Source organism: Streptopelia decaocto (assembly GCF_964273445.1).
Source record: "Streptopelia decaocto genome assembly, chromosome: 4".
NCBI classification, from domain to species: domain Eukaryota; kingdom Metazoa; phylum Chordata; class Aves; order Columbiformes; family Columbidae; genus Streptopelia; species Streptopelia decaocto.
This window is the reverse complement of record NC_138658.1, coordinates 34,547,587-34,575,406: the sequence shown is the minus strand read 5'-3', so window position 1 is coordinate 34,575,406 and position 27,820 is coordinate 34,547,587. Positions and strand designations below refer to the sequence as shown.

The 27,820-nt window shown below is 35.7% G+C and overlaps 1 protein-coding gene across 1 annotated transcript in view; it reads right to left on the bottom strand.

Moving 5' to 3' along the window:
- RXFP1 (relaxin family peptide receptor 1) overlaps positions 1 to 27,820 on the bottom strand; it is a gene marked incomplete at both ends in the record, with an annotated part of 43,790 nt that overhangs the window by 8,593 nt on the left and 7,377 nt on the right. Inside the window, 10 exons of the mRNA XM_082051231.1 lie at positions 336 to 407; positions 1,289 to 1,360; positions 1,643 to 1,717; positions 2,483 to 2,554; positions 3,379 to 3,450; positions 4,208 to 4,279; positions 5,871 to 5,942; positions 7,231 to 7,336; positions 8,162 to 8,266; positions 19,600 to 19,755. Of these exons, the coding sequence (XP_081907357.1) occupies positions 336 to 407; positions 1,289 to 1,360; positions 1,643 to 1,717; positions 2,483 to 2,554; positions 3,379 to 3,450; positions 4,208 to 4,279; positions 5,871 to 5,942; positions 7,231 to 7,336; positions 8,162 to 8,266; positions 19,600 to 19,755 (874 nt within the window). The remainder of the gene's footprint in view (positions 1 to 335; positions 408 to 1,288; positions 1,361 to 1,642; positions 1,718 to 2,482; positions 2,555 to 3,378; positions 3,451 to 4,207; positions 4,280 to 5,870; positions 5,943 to 7,230; positions 7,337 to 8,161; positions 8,267 to 19,599; positions 19,756 to 27,820) is intronic.

Genomic DNA, 27,820 nt, shown 5'->3' with positions numbered 1-27,820 from the left:
GACTGTGGTGATGTAAGATTAATATTATTCCGTTCAGGGAACATAACGATCTCATGAGCAAAACTCAACATTATTGATACAGGGTATGTACAGCATGTTTCAAAGAGATATGCCCAATTTCAAAGTAATTTCAATTTGAAATTTGGTATATCTTTTTGAAACAACCTGTATTTTATAGATACTTTCTTCCCTGGGAAATATATAGAAAAATCTTGAGGTTGGATGCTATTTCCAGAGAATTTTATGTGAAATAGAACTTATGATAAGTGATATTTTCAATATAAATTATGAAACTTTGTGGCCTGTTGTACAAGTAAGAGAAGAAGTCTACTCACAGCTCATCTAGCATCTGGAGAGAAGAAAAGCTGTTTTCATGTAAAGAGTTGATTTTATTTTGTCTCATCACCCTGAAAGAATCAAACAAACATGTTGCTGCTTCTTGACATCTATCTGGTTTTGGAGAAAACTTTTTATAAACTTTTAAAATTCTCTCTTCTCTGCATCTTAAAATATTTGCCCAATTCAGTTAACAAGCTAATTGGATCTTGAAACTTAATATTTTACCGTTTGATAAATAACTTTTGTTGCCTATACACACATGTAATTGTGCATGTTTATATATATCCATAGGAGGCCGGTATAAATGGACTGAGAGCAGGAGGAAGATTAAGTGGGCTGTAAAGCTTTTCAGCCACAGGCGTGTGGACGTGCAACTTCTCCTTCGCCTGTGTTTCATCTGCCACTGAGCTTGCTCCTTAAATGAGCTATCTGGATATTAAAAGCAAAGAGAAATCCAAGAATATGCGTACTGCACAAGTGTTAAAAATTGAAAGTAACAGGTACCATGGTACCATCTATCAAAAAGTGGAAGGGATTTTCTGAAGCTGATTATGTCATGACTGAAGAAACGTTTGGGAAATTTTTAAAATCAGCCATCCAATCAAACTCTTTAAAATGAAGAAACAAGCTATCTATTTTGTACATTTGCTGCTTTTTATTATGAGATTTTTTGCTTCCTTTTCCAAGTAAAAATTTATAATGAAATTTGCTAAACCAAAACATCAATCAAAATTGTTTCAGTGAACTTTAGTTGCATTTATCAATGCTGAACTTTGCTATAAATGCGAACAGTGGTTATTCCGTATGGTGCTTATTTATAAGCAGGCATTTTAATTTTATCTGCTTGAGATCTAAATAACCACGATACTCAGGAAACTTCTGTGTTGGCTGTTGACTGTTCAGCACAAACATATCTCACTCTGGCTGACTAACATATCCTATTACTTACAGGACAGTTAGAGTGTTGCAGGAGATGAAAGTGACATTTCTTACATGATGGATATGGTTGCCTTCAAGGTCTCTGGTGTATAGAAACAAAGCATCAGTCAGTGAAAATAAATTCAGGCAGGTATTCTAAGGTAATTAAAGAAAAATACTATCAGAAGTTCATGACTGCACAAAAAAGAGTGGGAACAAGACATCTAATATCCCTGTACATATAGTTGATGACTCCAGGTCATCAACTCTGCAGTGACCCAGCAGATACTCTGCAAGATCCAGTGCCACATTAGAAAAAGTAGTTCAGTAGTGCCATATAAAGACAGCAAACCAATATTTCTCTAGTGAAATAAGGCAGACTTACAACCAGTTTAGTCTTGGCATATATTGGCACAGAGGTTTATCAGGCAAATAAGTAAGAGAATTATTCATCATCTCTCTGAAAAACAAAAAAAAAGAAGTGAGTAGATGGCTATATTTGCCAAAAATTACATTATAAAAAAATTCTCATCTCTTATGTTTGCACTTTTGAAAAAAGGCAGCAAAGCCTGATGTGTTCTCAGAGTCCTCGAGGTAGTATTTTCTTAAACTTCTGCATATTTTCCCCATGACATCCTGTGGAGCAGTATTTTATCCTTAACTTGTTAATTATCACATAAAAGGGAGATGTTCACTTCATTCACTTCACTTCCACTTCTTTTTAAATAAAACATAACAAGCCAATACAAGCATTTTGACTAATCTGTCGTAACACACAACTTCTATCGGTGATGGAAGAAGTGGGACATGGAGGGAGGTTTCTCTCAGGGCTGCAAGGGAAGGGATCCCTTGTCTTTGGGGCTGGAGAGGGCAGTAGCAGACTGTGGACAGGCTCTTGGGAAGGGAAGCTGGGAGCAAGAGTTTTGGGACCCCTTCCTCCTGCACCCTGGCTCTGGTGGACAACTGCCACCCATTGTTGCAGCTGCCACGGCCTTGCCTGCTCAGGCATTTTGTCTTTTTACCATTTTTCCTACCCATCTCCCTATACTTCTCCAGACAGCGCATGTCCACTGCTGCCAAAATCCTCCTACTCCATCATATCTTGCCTGCAAGTAAGAAAAAGCCACAGGTGCTCTGTGGTGAGTAAGCACAATCCTTATACAAAGTTTTTAATATATATATATATTATTTTAAATCACACTTTCAGTTCTTATTCCATACTTACAGGAGAATAAGTGATTTGAGTCCGTAAAATGTTAATGGAGAGATCCGATTTATCCTATTATTTTCGATTATCCTATAAATTACAAGAAAACATGCATCAGATTGATAATTTCAGTCTTAAATTGAACAGATGATAAGTAACTTACTTTGAAGTGGATTTCTTCAAATATCCATTCAAACTACTTAAAAAATTAAACACACTACTCCTTAGCAGGTCAGGGTCTTCACTGAATTAATTTCCTTCCAGAAGAATTTAATGCAAAATAAAAAGTTAACTTAGAGAATGTAATTGCTTTCAACCAAGGAGAAAGTGTTTTTCTGTGAGTTTTTAAAATTCTTTGATCAAGACACTTTGAATGGATTCTCTGTGAAAATAAAGCAGCACCACCTAACAGTGTTCCAAAATGCACAGAAAAACATTAGGCATGTTATTACTTGCTTTTTTTAAAATAACCTTACTGAGTCAAAATAGTATTTCATTTCCAACTGTCTGAAAAGCAGTAAAAAACCCAATATTTTGGATTATGACAGCTGTTTTCTCTGGGACATTTCAAGCACTATTTACAGGGAAAGACCTACCCAAAATATAATCTTTCTACTATTTGATAGTATCTGAATGATTTCATGTATTAATTTTTAACAAGCAATTACTAATAAATATTATTTAGTGTTGTAAAAGTCATCAGTCATTTGAACCATTACTGCTCAAGAGCTAATTTCTGGTCTTGCCAAAGTCAATTGGATTTTTACCTCACACAGTGTAACAGGAACTCTTCCTTAGCTGTTATCTCATATAAAATATTGCTATGCACAGAAATTAAAGCAGTTCAAATATTTCTTTCTCTTGCTTTAATTATTCCTTGAGAAAATAAACATACAAATAAGAAAACAACATACAGCCATTCAAGTTTGTGGAGATCTTCAAAGACACCAGGCTTCAAACTGGTTATCTTGTTGTTACTCAGGTATCTAAAACAACATCAACCAAAGATAAAGGAATAGAATGATTAATTAGCATCAGATGCATGAAAACAAGTTTTAAGATTTTTTTTTTTTTCCCTTGGTAATTTATCAGAATACTGCTGAAATTTTCATAATTCTATTATGGTAATTTTTATGCCCTTCTTTGAGAGCAAGGCAGGACTCTTTGTAGTGAGGACAATTATGTAGAACATTCTGTCTTATCTATGAGAAAACACAACAAGCTAAATCTTATGTTTTTGGTGTGGCATATTTTAGGCCCTTCTCAGTTTCCTTCTGTGGAGCTATTCATTCCATTAATGTTCCCAGGATCCCATTCAGTCTTTGTTAAGGACATTAGCCATAAATGTAGGTACCAGAACTATGGGGGGAAAAAAAAAGTCTGAGAAATTAAGAGGGAGGGCTGCTATAAATGGTCTGGGAAGGTAATAACAGCAGCTGTAATAACAGAGAATCAACCACACTCATGACGGAAAAATAAGAGGTACAACATTTTAAAATTTTCCTTTTAAAAACACTGTATCAACACTTGTATTAATATTTTCAGAGTATTTTCCTGTGAGATAAACTTTCACAGACAGCTCTTAATCTATCTTTGCTTTCTCAATCCAATCACTGAGTTAAAGCTTTGGACAGTTTTGCAACTTCCCAACGTTAAATCAGAGAGAGAGAGAGAGATGTCCACAGCAACTCTCAGAGCTCTTCCTGCTGCTTTTAACCGAAATATTCAAAAAGCAATACTTACAGTTTTGTCAAGTTATATAAACCTTTGAAAGCACGTTCAGATACAGCTCTGATTTTATTATTCTGAAGATACCTAAGAAGATATAAAACCAACGACGATTGTTTTTTTCTAAGCAGCAAAGTCAAAGCAAGCATGAAAAACCAATTAAGATCCACCACCTAAACTGAATGCATGTGTGATACTTGAAAAGAAGCTCTTAAAATAGTTACACCTTAAATTTGACAATAACCTTTTCACAGCTATAGCTGTAAAGACTACAAAGGTGTTTTAAAAGAAATACTGGCCCACCAGCAGATTTACAAAATCAATTCAAAGAAGCACCTTGATTTGCCTGAGATCAACAATGAAGTGGTTGTTTGGGACAACCGTTTTATATCCTAACCTTGCAGTTCTCACCTGTGTGACCTGATCTTTATGTTTAGCCAGAACCCTGGCACAAGCAAAATTTTGCTTCACAAGTGTCAACTTCAAATGTAGTTTTGAATTTTCTGTTTTTAGTATCAGAGAATTTTCAAAATGCTTTATTTTTAATATAATAAAAACATAAACCACATCTTACTAATAATTTGTCAACTTTTTCTTCTGTTTATCTACTTTGATGAACTAATGAGTTCAAAAATATTATCAACTGCAAATATTAAATCCTTTTCAAATAATTTAAAAGCATCATAGTGTTATTCTCTGAGTAATCTTTAAGTATAAATCCTTTTAATTAAATTACAGTTAATAAAGCATTCAGATGCATTCTTGTTAAAGAGCAATAGGAAATCTAGCACTGGCTTCTACAAAATGGGTTTGTGTCAAACACTGCTCAAGGGCTTTCTGAAAATGTACAGTTATCAATCAGAAAGGTGTGAAATTAATATTAGAAACAAATGTTTTCTAAGCTATATATGGATTTCTTTTAATGCAAATTTATCTTTCAAGACTTTAAGGTCATAATGGCACTTGCTTTTATGAACACAAGATGGTGCTGCAATACAGCCCAGTTGCCATAAAAGTTAGACTTCATTAAGTTTTCTAGGAATGTTCAGTACCTTGAATTGGTAATGTAGGAGCCCTCCTCTAGACTTCTGCCTTTAATTCTTAATTTCACTAATTCTACATGAAGCAAACTTGTTAAATGCTATGATTTTTCAACAACATATATGTCATGCATCATAAAACATAACACAGTATTGTGTTGCCATAACAATTTGACTAGTTGAGCCATTATCAAATAGGTACCAGAAATAATCAGGAGTAAAACCAAGTGCCATGTGAGTGAACTTCCCACAACAATCAGAAGTTTAAGTTTTCAAATATTCATTTTGCAGAATAAATCAATTAAGTTACTTTAATTTCTTTTGGCATATTACTGTCCATTATAAATGTAACTTCATTCAGACATGATGAAAGTTCAGCATTTTTTCTGGTATAAAATAGTCAATATAAAAAAATAGATATAAAGAAATTATGGTTTTGCAAAGAGAGAGATCTCAAATCAAGATATTTGAGCCAAACAGGTTATACAAGTAGATGAGGTGCTGAAGGGTAAGACAATACAGAATTTTGAGTGTCAGCTGAGGGCTGGCACTTAGATGTTAAGTTCTGTGTATGTGAGAGGAAGAGGATGAACATTTAAGTTGCTAAATAGGTATTTTAAGTTGGAGCACTCCCTTACAGATTTTTAAGGTCTTGGTATTTCTTGAAAATGTCAGCAGAAAGTTTCCTTAGCAGATTCCTCTGAAGAGACCTGTAGGAATGAATACACACAGTAAAGCTGCTCTCCTGGCTTCCTACAGTGCTGCCACTTTTGTTATTTCACACTGATAAATAAAAAAAGCAACATGAAACCATCTGAATATGCTACCTCTTTTTGTCTGAGTATTTGTGTCTAATTAAGTAGTAAGCCAAATACTTTATTACAAAAAAAATAAATAAAAAAAAAATCCATGGCCCCAGAGCAACTGACAAAATGACAGCTAAATCTAAGAGTTAAATATATTTGAGTATAAACTAAACCATAGATTTCTTTCAAATCTCAAATGCATATAGGGTTTATTTCCCAGTGCATGTGTCCCTATGTCTCCATCTCCATTGGGCACTGACTCCAGTGTCCTTTCAAGACCAAAAATCATTCAGGATGTGGTTGGATTAGGAGAGTCCAACCAGAAAGCCAGCTGAACCAACTCACTGCTTTTCCTAAAGCTAGAACTGGGCCATTGTTTTTGAAGTCAATGTTGACCCTGAGCCAACAGCCAGGTTAAATACCCATTTAACATTCCAGATCAATCCTTGTTATGAAGTATCATGGTATTTGAACACAGGTCCAACAAGGAGAACCTCAGCTACATGTGAGCACCAAGCAGTACCAAACAGAAAGATCTGTACCCCTCCTCTACAGGGAAGGCCCTCATGTAAGGACAGTGATGCTGCCCCCTGCTCACTGCACAGAAAACGGCCTCTCAAACAGTGACATGCAAACTAAGACCATTATCAACCACTCTCAGTTCTGTTCAAAAAATTTGGCTTAGACATATGTATCTGTATGATGACCCAGTCCAGATTCAATCCTTTTAAGTAACAGCATATTCAGAGACACCAAATCAGACTAAAAAGATTTGCTCAAGCAGGTAGTTCCACTGAGTTAAAGTTTATTGACTTCAATGGCAGGAATATAGACTAGGAATATCGTCAGGATCATAGAATAATTTAAAAAAAGTCCTGAGCATTGTGTTTTAAAAGGAAACATTTATTTTGAAGATTTCTTTTGATTTCCTGAAACTGTTTCTAGCTCAAGTCACTGTTACAGACATGAAACAATCGCTTCACACAGAGTCTTTTAGTTCCTTTCCTCTCCTTTTATGCAGGGAAAATCTGTGCTTAAAACATTAAAGGACTTGTTAACAGAGAGACACTATACTTTCACAAGCACCAGCTGAGCCAACTGTTCATAATTATAAGGCTGTAGTCATGAAAAATTTGTAGAATTGATAGTCAAACCTGAAAAGAGCAAGAGACCACTTTACTGCTCTACTTACATTATGGTTACATTCGAAGACACTGACGGGACAGCACGCAATTTGGCAGCATCACAGAAGATCTCCAGCCCTTGGCAGGTACATTCTGCTGGCACAGCACCAGCCACTGCATGAGAACAAGAACGTGGTCATGCCAAAAGGCGGGAGGGGTGGTGTGATGGGATGTGGAGAAAGGAAAAATGGTGTAAAAGAACAGTGAGCACCAAGACAGACATACCAGGCTGTGTTAAACAGAAATTAAGGCACTTATTTTTATGTAATTGATTTAGACCTGGGAAGACCCTAACATATAAAAGTTACCTCCTAACTTCTGTGAAAGAGCTTGCAAAACCTCTTGAGCTTTAGGCTTGATATACAGGAATCTGTCACAGATATTTTTTTTTGGTGGCTCTTTTTTAGATTATTTAGTCCTCTTATATTTACTAGAATGAGCACAATCCTGTCCAAGTGAAAATGGGATAAAAATGGATCAGGAAGTCTTTGCTCCCTTTGACCCCACCTCTGTGCTTTAAGTTAGTGTTCATAGTAGACAGCAGAGCCAGAAAATCTGCACAAAGGGATGAATGCCTGCAGAAGTAAAGTGGGTTTGCAAGAATAATTTGATATACAAAGAAGTGGATTTGGAGGAATGTTGCCTCAATTTTACTCTGAAAGTTGTGTGTTTCTTGGTCTTCTAATGGTATTAATTTATTCAGATAAACATTTATGTTACCCTCCTAATTGGCACATGTTTGACACTTCTCTTACAGAAAATGAATCATTGTTAATGGAACTGAAATCAGTTTCAATGCAATTGTTCATCTGAGACATTGAGTCTGTTTTACTATAAATGAAACTGATATATTTCTCTGTCTGATAAGCATATTTGTTGTGTGTTTCTTTCTAGGGATCTTTAGTAATAATCACACAAATAGTATCTGTAATTACTTACAGCACTCAGGTGTCTTTGTCTGAAATGCATACAGAGATTTCAGTTTACTATATTTGTCCTTTGTATAATGTTTATCAAATTGCAGAGACCATCCGTTGTTGTCCTCTAATAAAAACAAAACAAAAACCACAACACAAATAGAAGATAAATTAGAATAGCAATAGAAGGTAGAAATACCTTCACTACACTCAGCTGCGTCAAGTTTTATCTAAATAACATGTATTTTCCAGAACATTTCATAGACCATTAGATGACTTTATACAGCTGCCTAATCACACATATATACAGGGATGACAAGCTGCATAGTAGGAAGAGCTTATTATATCTTCAACAACAACATTGTCTGTGACAACTGTACCGAAAAAGTATAATATGTCACTTCAGTAATTTTTGTTTGTATAGGAGTCTAAAAATGAGACCAAACATATTTTCCTGTCTCCTTAAACATGCAGGTTTGTCACTTAGTCCAGGAAACCTCAAATGTTTACTAAGACTCCAACTACTTCTTTCAGAGGGCTGTCTCACACTGTAATTTTTTTTTCCTGAAAATCTAAATGAAGGCCAAATGAACACTGCTTTTCAAGACAATGGGTGACATGATATAACATATTCAAGTAAGTATGTTTAAGGTAAGCTTAATATACATCTTCTTAAACCAAGAGTTATTCCATATTACCAGTTTGGTCACTGTGCATAGATGTCCTGAAATAGAGTGGTCTATGGCCATAAAGGTGAAAATGAAGAACAGACCTTTCAGCTCGTTCCCACAAATGGGGATTTCCAGATACAGCGGCACAGGAAAAAACTACAGACCTGTTTCTTGGAGGTCTGTCATATATCTGACATCGGTGATTTAATGATCAGGTAACTACTTCCAAAATGGGCAGGAATACATACCACCACCAAAAAAAGCCCCTAATTTGCCTTTAAAAGCTGTGATCTGATTTTAGTTTTATTAATTTGAGTCTGACCTCTTTTCAGTTTTAATAACACCCACTCTCTTTTAGTTTAAAGCATTTCATTTAATGAATATGGCCCAGTAGCAGAAATGCTCTTTCGAATGACACTCACCAGCAGGTGAGTCAAAGCATCAATGATAACTGGAAGCATACTTTGTAAGGATACCTACTGTCACACAACATTTATAGGAGAACTCTGAGGATGGCTCTGTTTTGCTAGCCATTACAGTCTTAGTTTCACTTTTATGATATGCTACCATCAGTCTTTCCCCTGCAATTTCACATGGGAATTGTTTAGTTATGCTTAAATACAATTCCTCACAGACATTTCTCTATAAATCTTTATGTTCAAGTAAGCATTACTACTATATCTATTGCCTTCAAAATAGGCAGGGAGAAAAAAAACCCAAAAACAACATTAACTTCTTTGCAACTTTTCCCATTCTGAAACAGTGCCTCATTTTTCATGTCACATTACAACTCAGTTGTTTTCTCAGCTGGGTAGGAAAATGACTTTGAAACATTTCCCAAAGCCTGGCTGTGGAGTGTCTGCAGATGGAGCTGTTCTGAGAGGTGTCTGCCTCTTCACTGCCTAAACTGAAAAGATGTCCCATACATGACAATAAATAGATATTATGAAAGATTAAGTAACTTCAGGCACACTACCTTTTGGCTAGCTATTCATTCATTATGCATAAATAGAAAAAATAAAAGATTCAAAGCAACCCAAAATCTCTGTCTTCACGAATTGCTCCACTGAGAGAAAAGACAGACTTGAAAAGTGACTTCACTTGAAAATCAATGTGAATTAATATACACTCTGCAAGGATGCCAGCTTCCCACCCAGAGAAGACATTTAAATGTATTTTACTAACTTCCTCAAGAGCACTGAGTATGCTCTGATCTGTTAGCAATTTTGCCAGTTTAGATCATGAAGCTGATATTCAGAAAGAGCCTAATGCATTTTGGACAAAATGAAAGGTGTTGTTGGCAAGCCTGCAGAAATATTGCTCCCACCTGTTTTAAATGCTCAGCAGAAGTTCAGTTTCAGGACTACCTGCAACATGGAACCTGTAATTGATGTAGCAATGAGAACAGGTCTTTGCCAAGCCTTATAAACCTACTGCTCTGTAGTTAGGGATGTAATGAGGTTGCCCCATCACTGTTTCTGAATAGGTAACTGGACCTAGAATTTAATTTGCTAGACTGGGGCCAGCAACTGGGATCTGAAGAAACTGGTGGGAATATAATGCATGCAGCAGAAAGGAGATTTAAGTAGAAAGGAATCTTTCACTGTGGATTTTTAAACATAAATTTGTAAAGATATGTTAAAAATGAGATTATTCTTGGAGTATAATCATACCAAATAAATATTTTGCAGTCAGGAATACAGTCTCAAAATATTTGTGGACTTCCTAATTTGTTATTACATTCATTGAAAATTTTGGAAAACTAACCACAGATTCTGAACATATAGTTAAAAGCCATAAATTCTAATCCTTCCATGAGCCAAAGAACATATAAAGTATCATTTTTCTGCATTTTCCTCCCTCTGACAATGGAGTGGATAGAGGATATTTCATTCCACCTTTTAGTATTTTTAAAATGCTTTGCCATGTGACAAAGCACGTACAAGAGGTGACCATCACTGCAGTTCACATCTGCAGAGTAAAAGGCTGAGCAGTGCCTCCTACACTGATGGGAAGGAGGGACCAGGTCACAGCAAAGGGGAAGTTCTTCAGAGTTTTCCAGGAAATTGAGAGGCAGCTGTGTATTTTTGGGTGGCCATAAATGAGGGGAAAAAAAGGACAGAGAAGGGAGAAGATAGATTATTTTGTACTGGAAGCATTCCAGTTGTCTGAAGTTTCTGCTCAGTTCATTTGAAATAACAGGCTTTTCTCATGGCATTGGTTTTCCTGCCTTCTACTAGAAACACAAAAGGGTATCTGAATATAACAAAACAAGTTATTCAAAGTTTTCTGACCTTCAGAAATGTTTGCTTTGGGCCAAGTTTTGCACCCAAACCTGGGGCAGTCTTTAGTTTTATACAAACTGTTTTGTCAAATCCCAGAAGAAAGTATTGTGCAAATAATTATATTTAGTACAACCGTTTGGTGAAACACTCAATGCCAGAACTGTAAATCACTTTGTGATCATTTGAAGTTCATATGGTAGGTTTGTGACCTGTGTACCTCTGTCAAGATGAGATTCTCCAAATGCTTTAAGAAATTAATGCTAATAATATTGGTCTTGAAATCCCAAATCTATCACTTGGGGGAGTACAGCTCATGAGAAATTACTTTTTCCAGAGCCAGTTCTAAAACAGATTATGTTGGCTGCACTTCTGTAAAAATGAGATCTGAGAAAACAAGGCATCAGCAAGTATTTACATACATGGGATAAGTGAAATAAGTAATTGTAAACAGGATTTATCTGCCCACTGGATTAAAATACTGTTCCTTGCTAAAAATTGTCAATTACCATATTTCTGATGGGAAAGAGAATGAGAAAAAGTATATTAATCCTGACAAACTACAGGCATGAATAATCTGTTCAGTGACAGATCCAAGAAAACATCAGCTTTACTCAATTTAATGTACATATTTTATTTAGGTTGGAACTTCTGAAAAGGATGTTATTTATACAACTTTCCCCATCTCTTGGCCATGTTGTCATGGGTTATTATGCAGAGAAATGCTATCAGTTAAATGCATAAGCACTCTAAAGAGACACTGTGTCACCCTTTGATTTTGCCTTTGCTGTTGGTGGTCATAACCCGTAGACTTATTTCTTTCTGCCAGTAGTTCAAATATACTTTCTCTTGCTGTAAGAAATGACTTTAGGCTTTTCACAAAGACATATTTCAGTACAAGGAAAACCTGTGTCCTTCAGACAAGAAGCAATTCCTTTAAAGTGTTTAGAGATGAAGGAATATAATTGCTGTTTTCCATAGTGTTGGGACATACTGATACAGTCTAATAACTTACAGTGAGACCAAAACCAAACTTAGATTTTACGAAGTGTAGTGTTACAGTGCCTGTAGCATTCAACTCTGGGAATAAATTCCACAGTCTCAATTCACATACCCAAGTGGAAAAAACTAAAGAACCTAAAACTGGATGCCTACCAGTCAAGGGAAAGGCGATTTACCTCACACCAAGCTGTGTGCCACTGCACATTGACTGCATCCTGTACCTGCTGATTCATTGAAATGTAGCTTGCCTACCTCTATGTGACAATGCAATCACAGAAAAACAGACAGGAATTAAATAAATTCAAATAAAGTTTACATTTTTCTGGATGAGCTAGATCACGTGCAAACACAAGTTTATTCGTGATTGTAAAACAACTTAATTAATGCAGTACAACTTTTAAGAAAACAGGCAGTCTCAAATTTCCAAAAGATGTCTTCTCAATAGTGGATCTTCATTCCTGTGAAACACTGGCATAGGGGAATTTTCCAGTTTATATAACAATACTTTTAATCTTTATAGATTAATCCAGTTTTATCTGCTGTTTTTCTTGAAGCATTACAATTTTAAAAATAAATGTGACAGAACAAATTTAAATGAGCTAATAGCATGAATAGCTCATAGCCTCTGTAGCATAATAGCTAATAGCCTCTAGAACTTCAGCAAAGCTATTCCATTTGTTGATATTTGAACATCCTGATTACTTCAGGGCTATATACTGTGGATGAATGGCAATGGCAGCAAAAATTAAATTTGGCCATATACAAAAAAATTTCCATGTAGAGATTGAAAATCTGATCCTTTGTCAAATATTTGCTACATATTAAGCATGCCACTGACTTCCAAGTGTTCTCTTTTCGCATCATAAACAGAATTTACTGTCTAGGCCTCAAAACAGAGTGGTGTCTCATATATTTAAATCTCACACTTTAAGTATGATGGAAAAAATGCCATGCCAGGAAAAGATGAGACTAACGATAACATTATTCATTATTAGTATTAATTTGAAATAGAAGTTGTCAAGATCCTCTGCAATGTGGTTGGGCAAAAATGGGAAATTCAGACCCTCTGAAATTTCTCATCCCTTATGAGTAATCTTGTAATATTAAAGCATACATCTTTTGTATAGTTGTTTTGAAACATCTCATAGAAATTTTGATTCTGCTATGGAAACCTAGAAGATGATTTAATGAATCTACAGAACTGCAGTAATTCTCTGTAAGCTTATAGACCTTCAAAGAAACACATATGAAAACAGCACGACATCTATATAGATTAATATTACTTTCATCCTGTTGAATTTTACAGGTCCTTTTAAAAATGAGACAGTATGGTATAATTTATTAAATAAGGCAAGCCAGTCACTGGATGACTGTCTGTCACAAAATAACAGACAAGGCCTTTGCTTTTAGAGTTAAACAGGTGCAAGACTTCAAAAGCCGCTCCCTGCCCTGTTTTGTTCGGAAACCTGTGTCTGTGATTTCCAGTCTATGAGCTAGACAGACCTTAACAAACATCCAAAAATGAACTTTGCAACTGGGGAGAAGAATGCTGCCTTTTGTTCAGAGACCTCTTAGGCCTGGGAGCAACACAATAGTAAATATATTTAGCCAGTAAAGAACTCCTCTGGAGAGTCAGAAACATCTTAAATTAAATCTGCAAGCCTGTTCTTGCTTCACTGGACTGGAAAAATGTGGCTATGACACTGTGATTAAAAAACAAATGCAGACACACTACAACCATTGCTTAACTGCCAAAAAAACAATTTTTGCAGAACTATCAGCAAAATTGTCCAGAAGCCAAATTTCTAAACACTGAGGAAACTTGTGCTCTCAAAATAGCTCAGACTACTTTGTTCCATTAACTACTCTACATAATTAAAGACCCTGCTTGTGAAAAAAAAAAAATAAAAATGAAACACTCTAACATGGGTTGCTTCCAATCCCCTTTTATTATTGCTAGTATGTAGAGTGGTAGTCAAATATGTAACAGTAGTTGCTGTTTTTTTTAGTGCCCCATTCACAGTGAAACAATCCGGTCTACAGAGGTGCAACAGGTTAGGCCCAATGTACATGATTTCAGTTTTGAAATTAAGAAGAATTATGTTTTTTGCATTTTAAACAATTCTTACATCACCATAATTTTATTCTAAATATGACTTATACCTGTTATTTGCACATAACTATTTCCTCTAGAGATTTACTAGTAATAAATGAAGAACCTGTTTCAACAACCAGTTTTGAAAAGAAGCATGAGAGCTATTCAGTAATGTGAAACAGCAGTGACCCTAATTTTAAACAAACTATAAACTGTATCTACTCAATTCCCAATTAAGTTTAAGAAAAGAAGAATCAAGGCATTTACTCATGAGAGTTATGTATACAGACTGCATGGGAAGATACTGTATCTCCCGTTTCTGTGACAATTTGCAGGAGGTCACAACCTAGATTTCTTCATCTCATCTAGGGGGAAAAAAAAACCCAAACCAAACACTAAAAAAAAAATTACTGCTGGCACAGTGCTCCCAAACAGTGTTATCCATTACTATTTAGGAAGGCTGGCATATGAGTCACTGTCCTGGTTTTGTTGAAAAGAAGACAAGTGTCTCTTCTAGTGAATTTTTCTTTTAGCTAATTTCTTCTTAGTAACTGCACTTTTCTGAAGTTGGATACATGTTTTTCCAGACATAGTGATGGAATGCAATGTCGCTGATAAGAATGCATGCCCTGTAAGCAAGGAGAAGTGAACTGAACAGGTGACTAAAACTAAACAACTAAGTATTCCATCCCATCCACGTCATAACACCATATAAAAGTGGGCGATCACGAGGGCCTCATGCTCTCTTTGACTACGGTTGGCATCTGGAGAGGACCCTGTCTGCCATTCCTGTGATCTGAGGCCTGGTGACAGATCCTGCATCCCTGAATCCAGTTACAGTTTGCTGTGGCGTCCAACCCAGGACTTCCGGGTGCCTTCCCTGCGGCTGCTGGAGCAGTGCAGAGCCGGGAAATTCAAGATTGGTTTTGTTTATTTTGTATTATTTTCTCTATTTTATTAGTAGCATTAGAAAGACATTTTTAACTTTTTCCAACTTGCAAGTCCTCTCTCTCTTTGCCTCTCTTTGCCCTTCTATTGCCTTTCCTTAGTGGGGAGTGGGGGGTGAGGGGGGGAAGAAGGGAGGGGGTTAGCAAAGCATCTGCCACAGCTTCTTGTCGCCCTACAATCAAATGGTGACAATCACAAACACTGGGGTTTTTTTTTTAAGCATCTGAGATTTTCATTAGTTTCTTAATTTTGGTAAGTTATGATTCTTTGGTCACTGAAGACACTGTGAGCCTTTCCACTGATTTTAGTGGAGTTAGTCCAGGTCAGTTTTCACCAGGCTCAACCTTGCTTTAAAAGACATGTTTGTGGTCAAAAACCCAGGTAGTGTGACTGAAGATTTCACGTCACTATTATTGTTTGCATTTTAAATTAGAACAAAACATCATAAATCCAAGAGCTACATTAGATTTTTGCCTGCATGTTTGAGTACTATCAAACCCTAATGGAAGTTAGGAATAACTTTAAAATCTGAAAGGAGGACTATTTATAAAGAAATCAGTGCACCCGTACTTTACATTCAAGGGATTTTCAGAACTTGCAACTACAGGGTGCTGACATATAGTGCCAAATGTGTCAGAGACAAAGCAATATAGGGCTTAATCTTAGACTTCCAGACATATTGTAAAATATGTTTTCAAATTGACCAGGTAGGATGTAAAGTCCAGAGTTCCCTCTGAGAGGAGAAAAGCTCACTACCTTTTGAGATCTGATTATGTTTCCATATTTCTCCATTTTCAACTTTGTACCAAACTAAATTCAAGAGCTGGTGGGTGGTTTTGGAACAAGAAACTTGAGGTAAGATACAATGCAATTTACTGGGAGGCTTCTCCCCAAGAACCGGCATCATATCAACATCACAGCTAATTTGCAGTTAGGATGAACAAATCATGCTGATTATCCAGCAGAATTGCTGGAATACTAGGGTCACTTGCATCAAAGGTCTTAGAAGATCACCCAGGAAAAACAAATTTTCAGTCTCAGTGATATAAAATTTTGCTGCAGACCTTAGTTTTATGTTTATTATTTTGACATGGAAAGCATGGTGGAAGTGAAGGAGGAAGCAGATTTGAAGAAGGCACCATGAAGCCAATCTTTATGTGCCTGGGTTGGATGTGAACAGGGATGGCAACATGTCTGAAAACATATCTCTCAGTGAGGATTTCGTTTAGTTTGAAAAAAATACATAATCATGTTGTGCTGTTACCAGGCACGCAGTGCATAAACATGCCTAATACTGCAAATCATCTAAAAGATTACAACAATAAATATCGCAATAGGAATTAAGTGGGGAACAAGAGAACTTCACTTATTAAAAGAGACAGGGACAGAATTGCTACAAGATGGTTGGAGTGACTGGTTTCAGTATTTTCAGAGACTCCTATTGTGTTGATCTCTTCTGCATTGATGCCTTTTTGTTTCAAGGACCTTAAAACACTTTTATAAAGCAACTTTCCTGGAAGATCTGCTATGCTTTTTATGCTAGTTGCTTCTCTGCTTGTTTTGTTCACTGATGTTTCTTAAAAGTGCTATTTCAGTAATTGCGGTTGCTGTTAATATTCAACACACTTAGAGGCTTGTATTGAATGTACCCTTCCTTCCTTCCTTCCTTCCTTCCTTCCTTCCTTCCTTCCTTCCTTCCTTCCTTCCTTCCTTCCTTCCTTCCTTCCTTCCTTCCTTCCTTCCTTCCTTCCTTCCTTCCTTCCTTCCTTCCTTCCTTCCTTCCTTCCTTCCTTCCTTCCTTCCTTCCTTCCTTCCTTCCTTCCTTCCTCTTTTCCCTCCCATGTTTGTTTGGGTTTCCCCCCCCTTCTCTTCTTCTTCAGAAAACCACAGTCCATGACAGAATTTTGCTTTGTGTTTCTTTATGTTATGGTTTGTACATAGGTTACATGCAAGTCTTCACTATAACATTTTTATTTAGGCTTAAGGTAGTGCTTTATCATTACAAAAAAAAAAAAATTAGTAAACCAGCTGCCTTACCTAGCTGTGGTTGAGACACAAGAATTAATAAATAAATAAATACAATTCTGAATTCCTTTTGTGGTTGACATGGATTTTTTCCCTTCCCACACCTGTTGGGTTGAATGTTGTAGACTGGCCACCTCAAAGTTCAAATTTATGCAAGGTGAAAATGTGTGAGAATTTAAAAGTTGAAATAATTAGATTACCTTGTGGTTAAGATTAAAATTTCCAATGGTACTGCATGAAGCAATTACTACACTGGAATAATATAACTTTGAATTGCTTTTCCATAACCAGGAGCAATGACTTCAACTAAAAACTAGTTGTAAATTTAAAAAAAAATGGTTAGAAGGAACCAAATATGACTGCTGACATAAGGCAGGCATACTAAAGTGGCCCTGGGAAACTGCAGCAGAAAAAATAGCCAGGTAGTTTCTTTGTCTTAGGAGCTAATCAATGAGGCTTCTTTTATTGGATTTTAAGCAAGCTGAATAGTCACAAAACGGACCTGTCCCCCGAAGAGCCTCACACCGACTACCATGTAGGGACATTGCAGAAAATCTCACCAGGGCATTAATATTCTCAGGCAAGGAAGCAACTCTTCCTTTATTCAAACAATGAAGTTTGACTGCAACACCGTATTTGAGAAAACATTACTGCTGAATGTGACCTTAATGTGTTACACACAGCGTGCATTGCTGAATGAGAACATGAGAAAAACACTAACAAGATATGAGAAAAACACTAACAGTGTAGTTCTCCCAGTAAGTCAATACAATGACTCTTGATCTTTTGTAGTTTAGGCTTTCAGAAACTGAAGCCAGCTCATTCTTGAATCACTATACCCAGAAGAGGATTTAATATCACAGCTGAATTGTCTTGCAGGATATACTGTCTTGTACATCCCATCATGAAACTGTGTAAATTCCAATCACCATTTGATCAAGCTGCACATTTTCAGCAAGTCCTTGTACGTTAGACTTTCTAGTACTAGAAATGAAACGTGGATAAAACAACTGTTTATGGTGCTTGCACTTAAGCATAAGAGAGGACCACTGTCAGAAATTACTGCCACCAAAGGGCAAGATAATTACAGAAGAAGAACAGAACAAGAGGATTTTGGTTACTGTCAACGGAAATTATGTTTATGGCACCAGCAAATGACATAAAACTGGGAAAAGCTGCAGGTCCGTTATATGGGATTCTAATTAAAGGTGACTTTCTTATGAAGTAAGATGCTGAAATTTGATGGGCATAAGATACTGCAATATGTACAAAAATCAGCATCACATATATACAGTGAGAACAATTATTTTCAAAACATAATTGACTTTGCTGAGAACAGTTTTGAAAAATGCCTTTACCATACTTTGTTTGAAATTTTTTCAGAAAATTTATTTTAGTCTACATAGCTTGAAAGTCTCACTGGAGGCAGTGTGTGAGGCAGGGCTCCATACCTCTGGCTGCCCTCCATGGCTACAGGCAAACTACTAAGGAACAGGAAGTCTAGTTTCCCCAGCTGCCATGGATCAGTAGCTCTGGAACTATCCAGGCTGTTAGTAAGCTGACAATACTAGTAAATAAAATGTGCAAGTGTTGCTTTTCTCTCCCTGTGGTGATAGCTTTCAACCAAATGGCTAAGCTCTCTTCTCACAAAATCCAGGGAGGCCTTTCCCAAAGCACCTCAGGTCTGTGCCACCCTCCGAGCTGTGCGCAGGCAGCATGAGAGATGCTGCTCAGCACAGACTAAAGCTGTGCCAGGGCCACGCTCACAAATCAACAGCATGGACAAGTAAGTGCCAGTGCAGAGCCCATGCCCTCGCCCTACTCAGTTTGCAGCTGGACTAAAGCTTGTGAACCAAGTCAAGTTCACAGCTACCAGCTGGTGAGGCCATGAGTGACAAGGATGACAGCAACAGAGAGTGGTAGCCTGATGGTGTGCATTTCCTCAGACTTCAACATTTCGAAAACATGAAGTCTGGTAGCAGTACAGCTCATACAGCACACTCATACGGTTAGTTTTTTTCTCCTGAGTTAGGACATAAAAGATTTCTGAAAAATTTTCTAAATTACATTTCTCAAGCAGCTTTAAAACTCACATTAAGCTCAATAGAAACTCTGTTAGTTCATACGTCTACCTTTCCTCAGCAGAGGTCTTTGCTAGATCATGTACGTTCATTTGTACACACCAAAATTACACATGTGAACAAGTTCAAAACAGGGATAAAAATGGGATAAATCGATACCATACACAAACAAAAATGTGGTCCTTCCTTCCTAGCAACTGGTTTGTTAGGTGGCTTTATTATCTAAACCAAATACCTGCTGTATCTTCTGCAAAACATTTAACATTCCTATTCATAACACTGTGCAGCTCTCAAATTAGTTTGAGCAGTGCATGGGTTTCAGGTGTTAGACACAAAGAAAGGTCTCAGCCACGTACCACAGTTGTCTTCATCGGCCCGATTCCCGCAGTCATCCTCACCATTACAGTGAAGCTGTTGGGGCAAACACTTAGTGATGTTGCCACATGGGAAGTAGCCCAAGGGGCACCTGATCCCAACTCCATAAACATGATCTTCCAAAGAGTCACAGATTACTAAATAGAAACAGAAAGAACATGCTTACTTTAAGATATGCTCTTGATGTTTAATAGTCATTCAGATTATGCATTTATAAATAGTAATTTGCATTTGAACATGAACATGAAGTGATAAATACATATTAGTTCATTGGACATGCAATTATAATAGTATATTAGGTACCTGTTAACTTGGCACGAAACATTTGTATTGTCAGCTAATTAAAATTGGCTTTGATATAAATCAACTAAGCTGGAAATGCTAATCATACAAGACAAATGACCTAAGGCTGCTCTTTAAAAGGATTGCTTCACACTAGAAATTAATTTGGTATAGCAAAGCACCAGATAAGCGGTGCAGATATGGATTATATTAATTTGTTCTGAAATTTTAGACCCAGAGAGATAAGTCCTCTTTATACAAAGTCAGAATTACACATTTTTAAATGTATTCTAATTTTAAAGCAATTACTAGATATAAACTGATCAAGGTTCAAAGAACAAGGAAAGTAAGATCAAATCTATGATGTGGTTTTGCCGAAGAATGAGTAAGATGACATAAAGGTGCTGCTATGAATCCTTTGGAAGAGTTGTCAGCCTGCTCCAAAAAAATTTGGATATATTGTTTGGAATCTATCAGTCTGAAGTTTATATACACAGATGCTGTTCTGCTAAACCCATGCTTTATATGAAGTAATTTCACAGAATATGGGAACTTCATTCAAGCAGCGCTGAGGGAAAGTGTAGAGAGATGCTGACGAGGGACAGCCAGTGCAGCTGGAGGACTCAGCTTGTCCTTTGTTCCTCAGTTCTCTGCACTACAGAAGCTCCTGTCATCCATGTCTGCAGATGCACTGTCCCTCCGATGCACCTGAGGGACAAATTCTGCCACCATCACTTTTTCCAGAGTAAGTGCAAATGATCTACTGCTTTTGTAATGGATTGCAGGATCCCAACTCAGATTTCTTGTCATACAAGATCAGCTTCCCAGGAGCATACAATGGAGAGAGTTTTAAATTACTCTGGAATGCAATTTGTTCAGTCTCCAATATATCAGAAATGGAGGAAAGCACCATCAGCACAGAACGTTACCTAGTGCTCTTTGCACTCCCAAAGCTTCAGTAAGCCTACCTAGTCAAGTACCATTCTGCAAGGGCCTGCTAATTTAATTTCTGAAGTGCTTTCCAAAAGGAATATTTCTTCCTCATTAGAGCTAGCATTTGACTTAGTGGATACTGTCACCAAAAAATTGAGATACACTTTCCAATATAAGTTACATTTTAAGATTTATTGCTGTCTTACAGTACTTGAAATACTCCACACAAACTTCATTAACTGTGATGTGATGCTTGTTCAGGGAGTAAATTGCCACTTCTGAAACATGCCACTATTTTCTAGGCTATATTAATAAGACAAAATATATATCTTTTACACAACTTTCTCAGATTAATAAGGAATGTTATTACACGACACACCTGCCACAATCTGAGTAACTACTGAAATACCTGGTAAAAAACAAGAATACAGAAAAATTAAACAAAAATGAAAAAATCCCACTAACCCCTTACATTTCATCAAGTGTTTTACCCTACACAGTGGAGACATATTCAGACTGAGCTGAACTTTGTGCTTAAAGGATCTGATCTAAAAGCAATTTACATTTCAAATGATAGTGTTTATCTTCTCACAGTACCATTAAATTAGTATTGATACCATTTTCCAAGAATATTATAAATTAGTCAAATAGTATTAGTCCCTGGACTAAATAATGAATTTACTGTCACAGTTTAGAAATCATTCTTTGTGAGAGAGTAAATAATCCCTCACTGTGTTTAATGTTTTGAATTCTCTGTAAATTTATAGCCTTGATGATATCTATTCTGAGTCTCTGCTTTACTCATTTTGTGCTATGTCGAATTACTGTGGCATGCAAATATCTGCCTGGGAAAGAAGATATTAATAACAAGGCATCAACACTTCAGGACTTCATCCTAGTTGAATCACTGAAAACACTGGCCTTTGTCCATTGACTTGTTAAAATCACTTTGTTTATGCAAAAAATGACAGAAGTTTGGACCCTGCAGATTTCAGGAGATTTATGAATGGAAAACCCCCTAGCCCTCTGAGGAAATAATTGGCAAAGCTGACAAAGGTAGACAGGAGATAAGTAAAATTAACTGTAAAATGCTAGATAATATTCAACTAATTAGCTTTTGGATCAAGGAAATTCAAATGGTGTCTTTTATGTGAGGAAAACAGATAAAGATATCACTGCAACAACAGTAAGAAAAAAATATGCTTCTTATTTTGCAAATACAAACTTTACTGACACTGGACATTATTTTGCAAAGATAATGACCTATCATGCTATCTTTATAATGTAGTATTAAAGGTGTTGAATATTCTACCTGCTATTGATTTTCCACTATAAAAAACTTGAACCGCTCTTTCAGTATCTTGTTTCATTGTTCATTTTTTTTTAGCAGCTGATACAGTATCTCAAAAAAATATTAATGAATGATGATTTCATCATGTCAAATCATTGGCTGTTTCATGTTTGTGTAAATCAAGAAGAAGAAAAATGTTATTTTGTACTCCCTTTATCTATAGGTTTTCCTATGTGTATCAAGCTTCAAAGATACCTCTCTTGTTTTATAGGTTCTCATTCGCAGCTCATGCAGGACAGAACACCTCAGCTTTGATTCTTACTGCCAAACTAGCACTGTAAAAACAAGAGATCCCCTACAACACAGAAGTATCAGTAGCAAGCCATATAAATAATCAACTTGACCTCTAATATGGCTTGATTAATGTAAATTATTCGTGCTTTACAACAGTAAGTTTTGCCCCAATGTTGTTATCTTACATAGTCAACAGAAAAAAAAAAAAAAAAGATGTCCTTCAGAGATATGGCAAATGTAGATTGATAGATAAAAGAAGACTAAAAAAAATTTAAACTGTGTATAAAGAATTTAGCTACAAAGGTAGAAACTAGAGAAAAGGTGGAACTCATGATAGATTTGTTTAGGTCTCAGTTGTGAAGATGAAAAGTATAAATCCATGACAGACTTGATTATGTCAGAAGGTTTGCTTTTACAGATTCTCCAAGTAAAAAAATCTCTGCTTTGTATACCTTATACAGAAATTAATCTCCCGCCTTCTGGTGACAGAGAGAATTTCATACACTTCAGCTTTACTGTACCAACATTTTTTTTTTTTTTTCTCATAATGATCAGAATAAACATTCAAGTATTTTCAAGCTTTCTGGAACAAATAAAACAGAAATAGGTGAACCAGTATCAGTACAAATGGCAAAAACACAAACAAACATCTTTCTGACAAGGTGTTTGCTCTCTCAATAAAGAATAATGTTCTACCCAATAGCTCAGATTAATGATTCTGGTTATTAAATGTTTCTGACTATCATGTATTTAGGGTCCTCCTCTGTCCCCCAATTCTTCTCAAGCTTCCAAAAAGAGAATCAGGAATTTATGTTATAAACCTTTCAAGCTTGTCCAGACCTGCTGCTTTGAGACATCTATGTTAAGACAGACATCTGTGATCTTTCCTCTAGCTTGAAGAAAGTGGATAACTCTTTTACTGCTACTCTTTATCGTATAAGACTAATTTACCACTGCTTTCCTTTTTTTAAAGAAATAAGCAAGAGTTGGGTTATCATCTAGTATAAAATGGTAAGGCTCTTACCTCTGCTGCATTAATGCAGAATGACTAGGGAAAGAACATGGCAGCCCCTCTTTAAGGTCTCATAAAATGAAATCAGAAGAGGGAACACATTTGGGAAAGCCAAGAAGAAGATATTCGCAGGAGAACATGGTTTTCCTTCAAACTAAACTGATTAATGAAACTCACACTTTTTGTGAATTCTTTGAAAAATGACACAAAGTTTTGAAAACAGAGATTGGGTCACAAATACTGTTTGAGAAACCAAATAAGGGACATGTGCACTAGAAGAATACAAACCTAATGCAGTTACTTGTAGCTTCTGTAAAACAAGTGAATATGACTCTGTAATGGGAAAATACTGCGTTGATTAGACTGAGTCATACACATTAAACTAATCAAAGCAGTATTATTCATTGCTGGTACTTGCTAGTCACACCGATCTCAACTGTGTTGCTTATAGGTTCAAATAAGGGTATATCATAGTATCAGGAAAATATTTTTGTATTCTCAAAAATTTGAATCACATGAAGACCCACTGTAATGAGTGCAAAATGACTCTCAGATTCTATTGGCCAAATAAGGTAACATTTTTTTCTTCACTTTGAGTAAGTTATCAGTTTAAAAGTATTTGGGATGAGGAAATACAACTATTTTTAAAAAGGAGTCCTTAAATTACAAGGACTGAGGAATTCTCATAGTACTGAAGAATCCATCCTGTACTTACTATGATGGAAAGTTATTTTACCTACAAACCCCCAAGTTTTTCAAATAGACCAACACAATGTTATTTAATGGTGGGACTTTTCCTACCCTCCTGTAACTAATTTTAGTTGCTGTACTTCTACACACAGGGTGAAATGGGCCAGAGCAAGGGGACTGAAAATTTTCATTTGGAATGCTTGCTTTGAAAGGGTATGTTTTCTTCAACTAAAGTAGAAAGAGGCAACAAAGAAAACATTAAAGTTGAAATTGATTTTGCCCATCATTTTTTTTGCTAATACTTCAAGATGACAGTGGATTAAAAAATTCCTTTTCTGCTGAAAGTTATTTGAAAGGCATGTGAGCAGACTTTGAAAAACAGATAGCATAACATAGAGGAGGAAACATCATAGGCTTGTAACCTTTATTTTCAAAAGATAAATAATCATAAAAAGAGTATAAAACAAGTTCATAACTATGAATTCCTTTGAGCTAAGAAATGGTTAATTAATGATTGACAAAGAATATTATTGTCAAATGGTTGGCCAACTCTGATCAGAACCATTTGAACCACCAAACGGCAGAGAAAAGAAAAATCTTACAAAGATCTTGTTTTTTTAAAAAAAAATTACTTATCTCAATTTTTCCTTTACAAAAACATGCAGCAGTGAACAATATTTAGTTCAGTCTTGCATTAATTTTTCTGATTTTGTTCTGGATTATTCAACTTTGTACTAAAAAAGGGAAATTTTCAGCAACTTATTATAAACTAGGATGAAGTTAGTCTAGTGCATTTCAGGATAGAAATATGAAGTTAAGTTTTGTATAGATAACTTATTACAGTTTTGTCAGCCGGAATGCTTTTTTTTTTCTTTTTTCCCAGCATGTAATTCTATAAAGACTCTCCTAAATCTGAAACTTCTTTTAGAAAATGCTTTCTAGTCATTCCTGTGAATATGTAATGGGAATCCCATACTATTAAAACAATTTTTACTAGCATTTAAAAACTGTCCATAAATAACATATTGAAAGTAGATTTCATACAAGAACTAAAAATAAACCAACCAGTTTATGCACTTGAACTTTAATGCTGTTAATGTACACATTTGGAATAACTCCTTGGGCAAAAGTTGTAGACCTTGATAGACCTTGCTTTAGCGGCGACAGCTACTTTATCGTTCATTAATCCTTGAAGCAAAGCATCAGTGGCTTAAAAGAATTAAACATCTGCACAGGATCCCCACAGGAATATAATTAAACTGTTGTCACTACAACTGCTTTTTCTGTCATTTGCTCCTCTTCTCATTCGCTAATTGTTCAGCTCTGATGTATATAGCATTTTCTAAATATCTGTATAGCATAGGGATCATGTTTGTAGTGTTACATTTTATTAGGTGCAAGTGACACAATGCTGTTTATTCAGAATGCCAAATGGTTGCAACAGCTTTATTTCTAAAACAGTAGCAATTTTTAATATTTTGGCTGTTGCTCTTGCAATCAAAATTACATTTTCAGTTTTATTGCATTACATTTATCTTTAGTAGACCATATTAAATGTCATTCTAGGAATATCTAGTACTTTAGCTACACACATAAGTTTATGGCTGACTGTATAAAATGTTTTGTTTCATTAAACACAATATAGTGCAAAGGATTTCAGCAGAAATGATATGTCTATTATGATTGCCAATCTGGTTGTTATTTTGGATTTTGATTTCATATAGTACCATTATGTTTTGCTGTGTGTTTCACATTGCTTTAATTTCAGAAGCATTTTCCTAAGCAGATAATTTGTAGTATCTTTTGGAAAATACAGACTCCAATCTCATAACAACGTTACTAAAGTTAGTTATCAGTTTTGCCACAGATAATTCAGTCTAATTAATCCAGCTATAGTGCTGGAAGATCCTTTTTGTATAACTGCCAGATAAATCTGCTCCAGGGCCTAAAACTGCCAGTAGAGCAATTCAGACTGGTCACGTGGCACCTTGCCAGAGGATTTGGCTCTCATACCTTTTATTAATTTGTCTTTTTGTTCTGCTCACATAGAACTTAGAATAGAAAGGTTCTGTTGTACAGAAAGAGCTGAAAGAGATAATATTATTTGAAAAAGCTCTAATATGAAGTATAAGGAATTTTATTCAGTGGATGAGGCTTTAGCACTATTTCTAACAAAGACACAAATTAATGAGCAGAGTCAAACCTTTCTGTCAGTCCCCTTTTCACTCTTTCCCCAAATACAAAGAATTTAAATGATGCTTGACTGTTTTCTGTTTAGAAATAAATTCTTAGTATTCTGACATAATTTCCAACAGAAAATACATTAAAGTACGTTTTCCTTTGCCCGAGTGTTGTTTTGCATTGGTGTAACTTCTTTGATTTCACTGATTTCCTTTTCACACTGGTGCATTATCAAGTCTGAAACTGGACTCATGAAACACTAGGGTTTTATTTGGGTGGCCTTAGATACAGAAAAAAAAATGAAGGCACCAATGTAAATGTATTAAATACATTGTACCAGTCAGTACCATCCCACCTGAAAGACCCAGAAAAGGCAATGACCGCCACCAAAATCAAGGAAAACTCCCCTCCCAGCAGCTGATTTTTTTTCCTCCCAGCCAGGGAGGAGTGCAGTTGGGCAGGCTATTCAAGCTCCAAAGATCAAAGAAGTCTGTTTCAAATAATATTATTTTCCTCCTTTGAAACACTGCATTTGTAAAGAGTTAATGATTTAAAGACATGCATGAAAGGAAAAAATCTCTAAGCTTTACAGCAGGCATGGCAATGTGGATGTTTTGATGTAATCCTAGGGAAAAAAAGTTTATTATTTAGCAGTATTTCCCATTTATCTTACATTTTTCTGTTATCTCATAACATGCTTAGTAGTAGGCTAATTACTTTTTTCTTTTTTCTTTTTTTTTTTTTTCTTTTAATCCGATATTTTAAAATGTACTTTAGCCAAGAGGATCAAGAACAGCTGGTTATCAATAAATTAGTGTCCCTCAAGTAATAATAATTCACCTCATGTAGGTAACCAGCACTTTGAATTTAAATACATAATGATAGTAATTAGAGATTACTGTAAAGAAATTCGCTTCAGATTTGTTGCTTTGCACAGGTTAACCCAGTCAGCCATATATAATTAAGCAAAACTGAAACACTGATGAATGAAAACGAAATTATTTAAATTAACAAACACTTGTAATATGTCTTTTAAGCTTCCATAAAGAAAAGGCAGAATTAATTGACTTTTGTGATGGACATATAGGAGAGGAGTTTGTGTGCATGTGCATTTGTTTGTGGAAGTAAAAAGAAATCCAGGAGATGAGACAGTAAGTAATTGTAGCAAAGCCCTAAGAGAAAGCTGCAACCAAAAATGGAATGAAATTAGAAAGGTAACGAAGAGGGAAATTACTTGCTGATATTCTGATTGTATGATGTTCTGAGAATAAATTATTTGTAAATGAGCAGAATAGTAAAGAATCAAGTGACAATCATTAACTTCTGCTCCTAACAGAAAACAATCTAAAAGATCATAACACTTTGCCGAACTTTTCTTCAGTCAAAAAAGGGAAAACTGTCTTGCTTTTTTTTTTTTTTAAAAAAAAAATTATTATTATTTTTTTAATTCTCCCAGCTGAAAATTGCATGACTCAGCTGTGACTTCTTTCACACCATCTTTTATATGCTGTTGTGACAA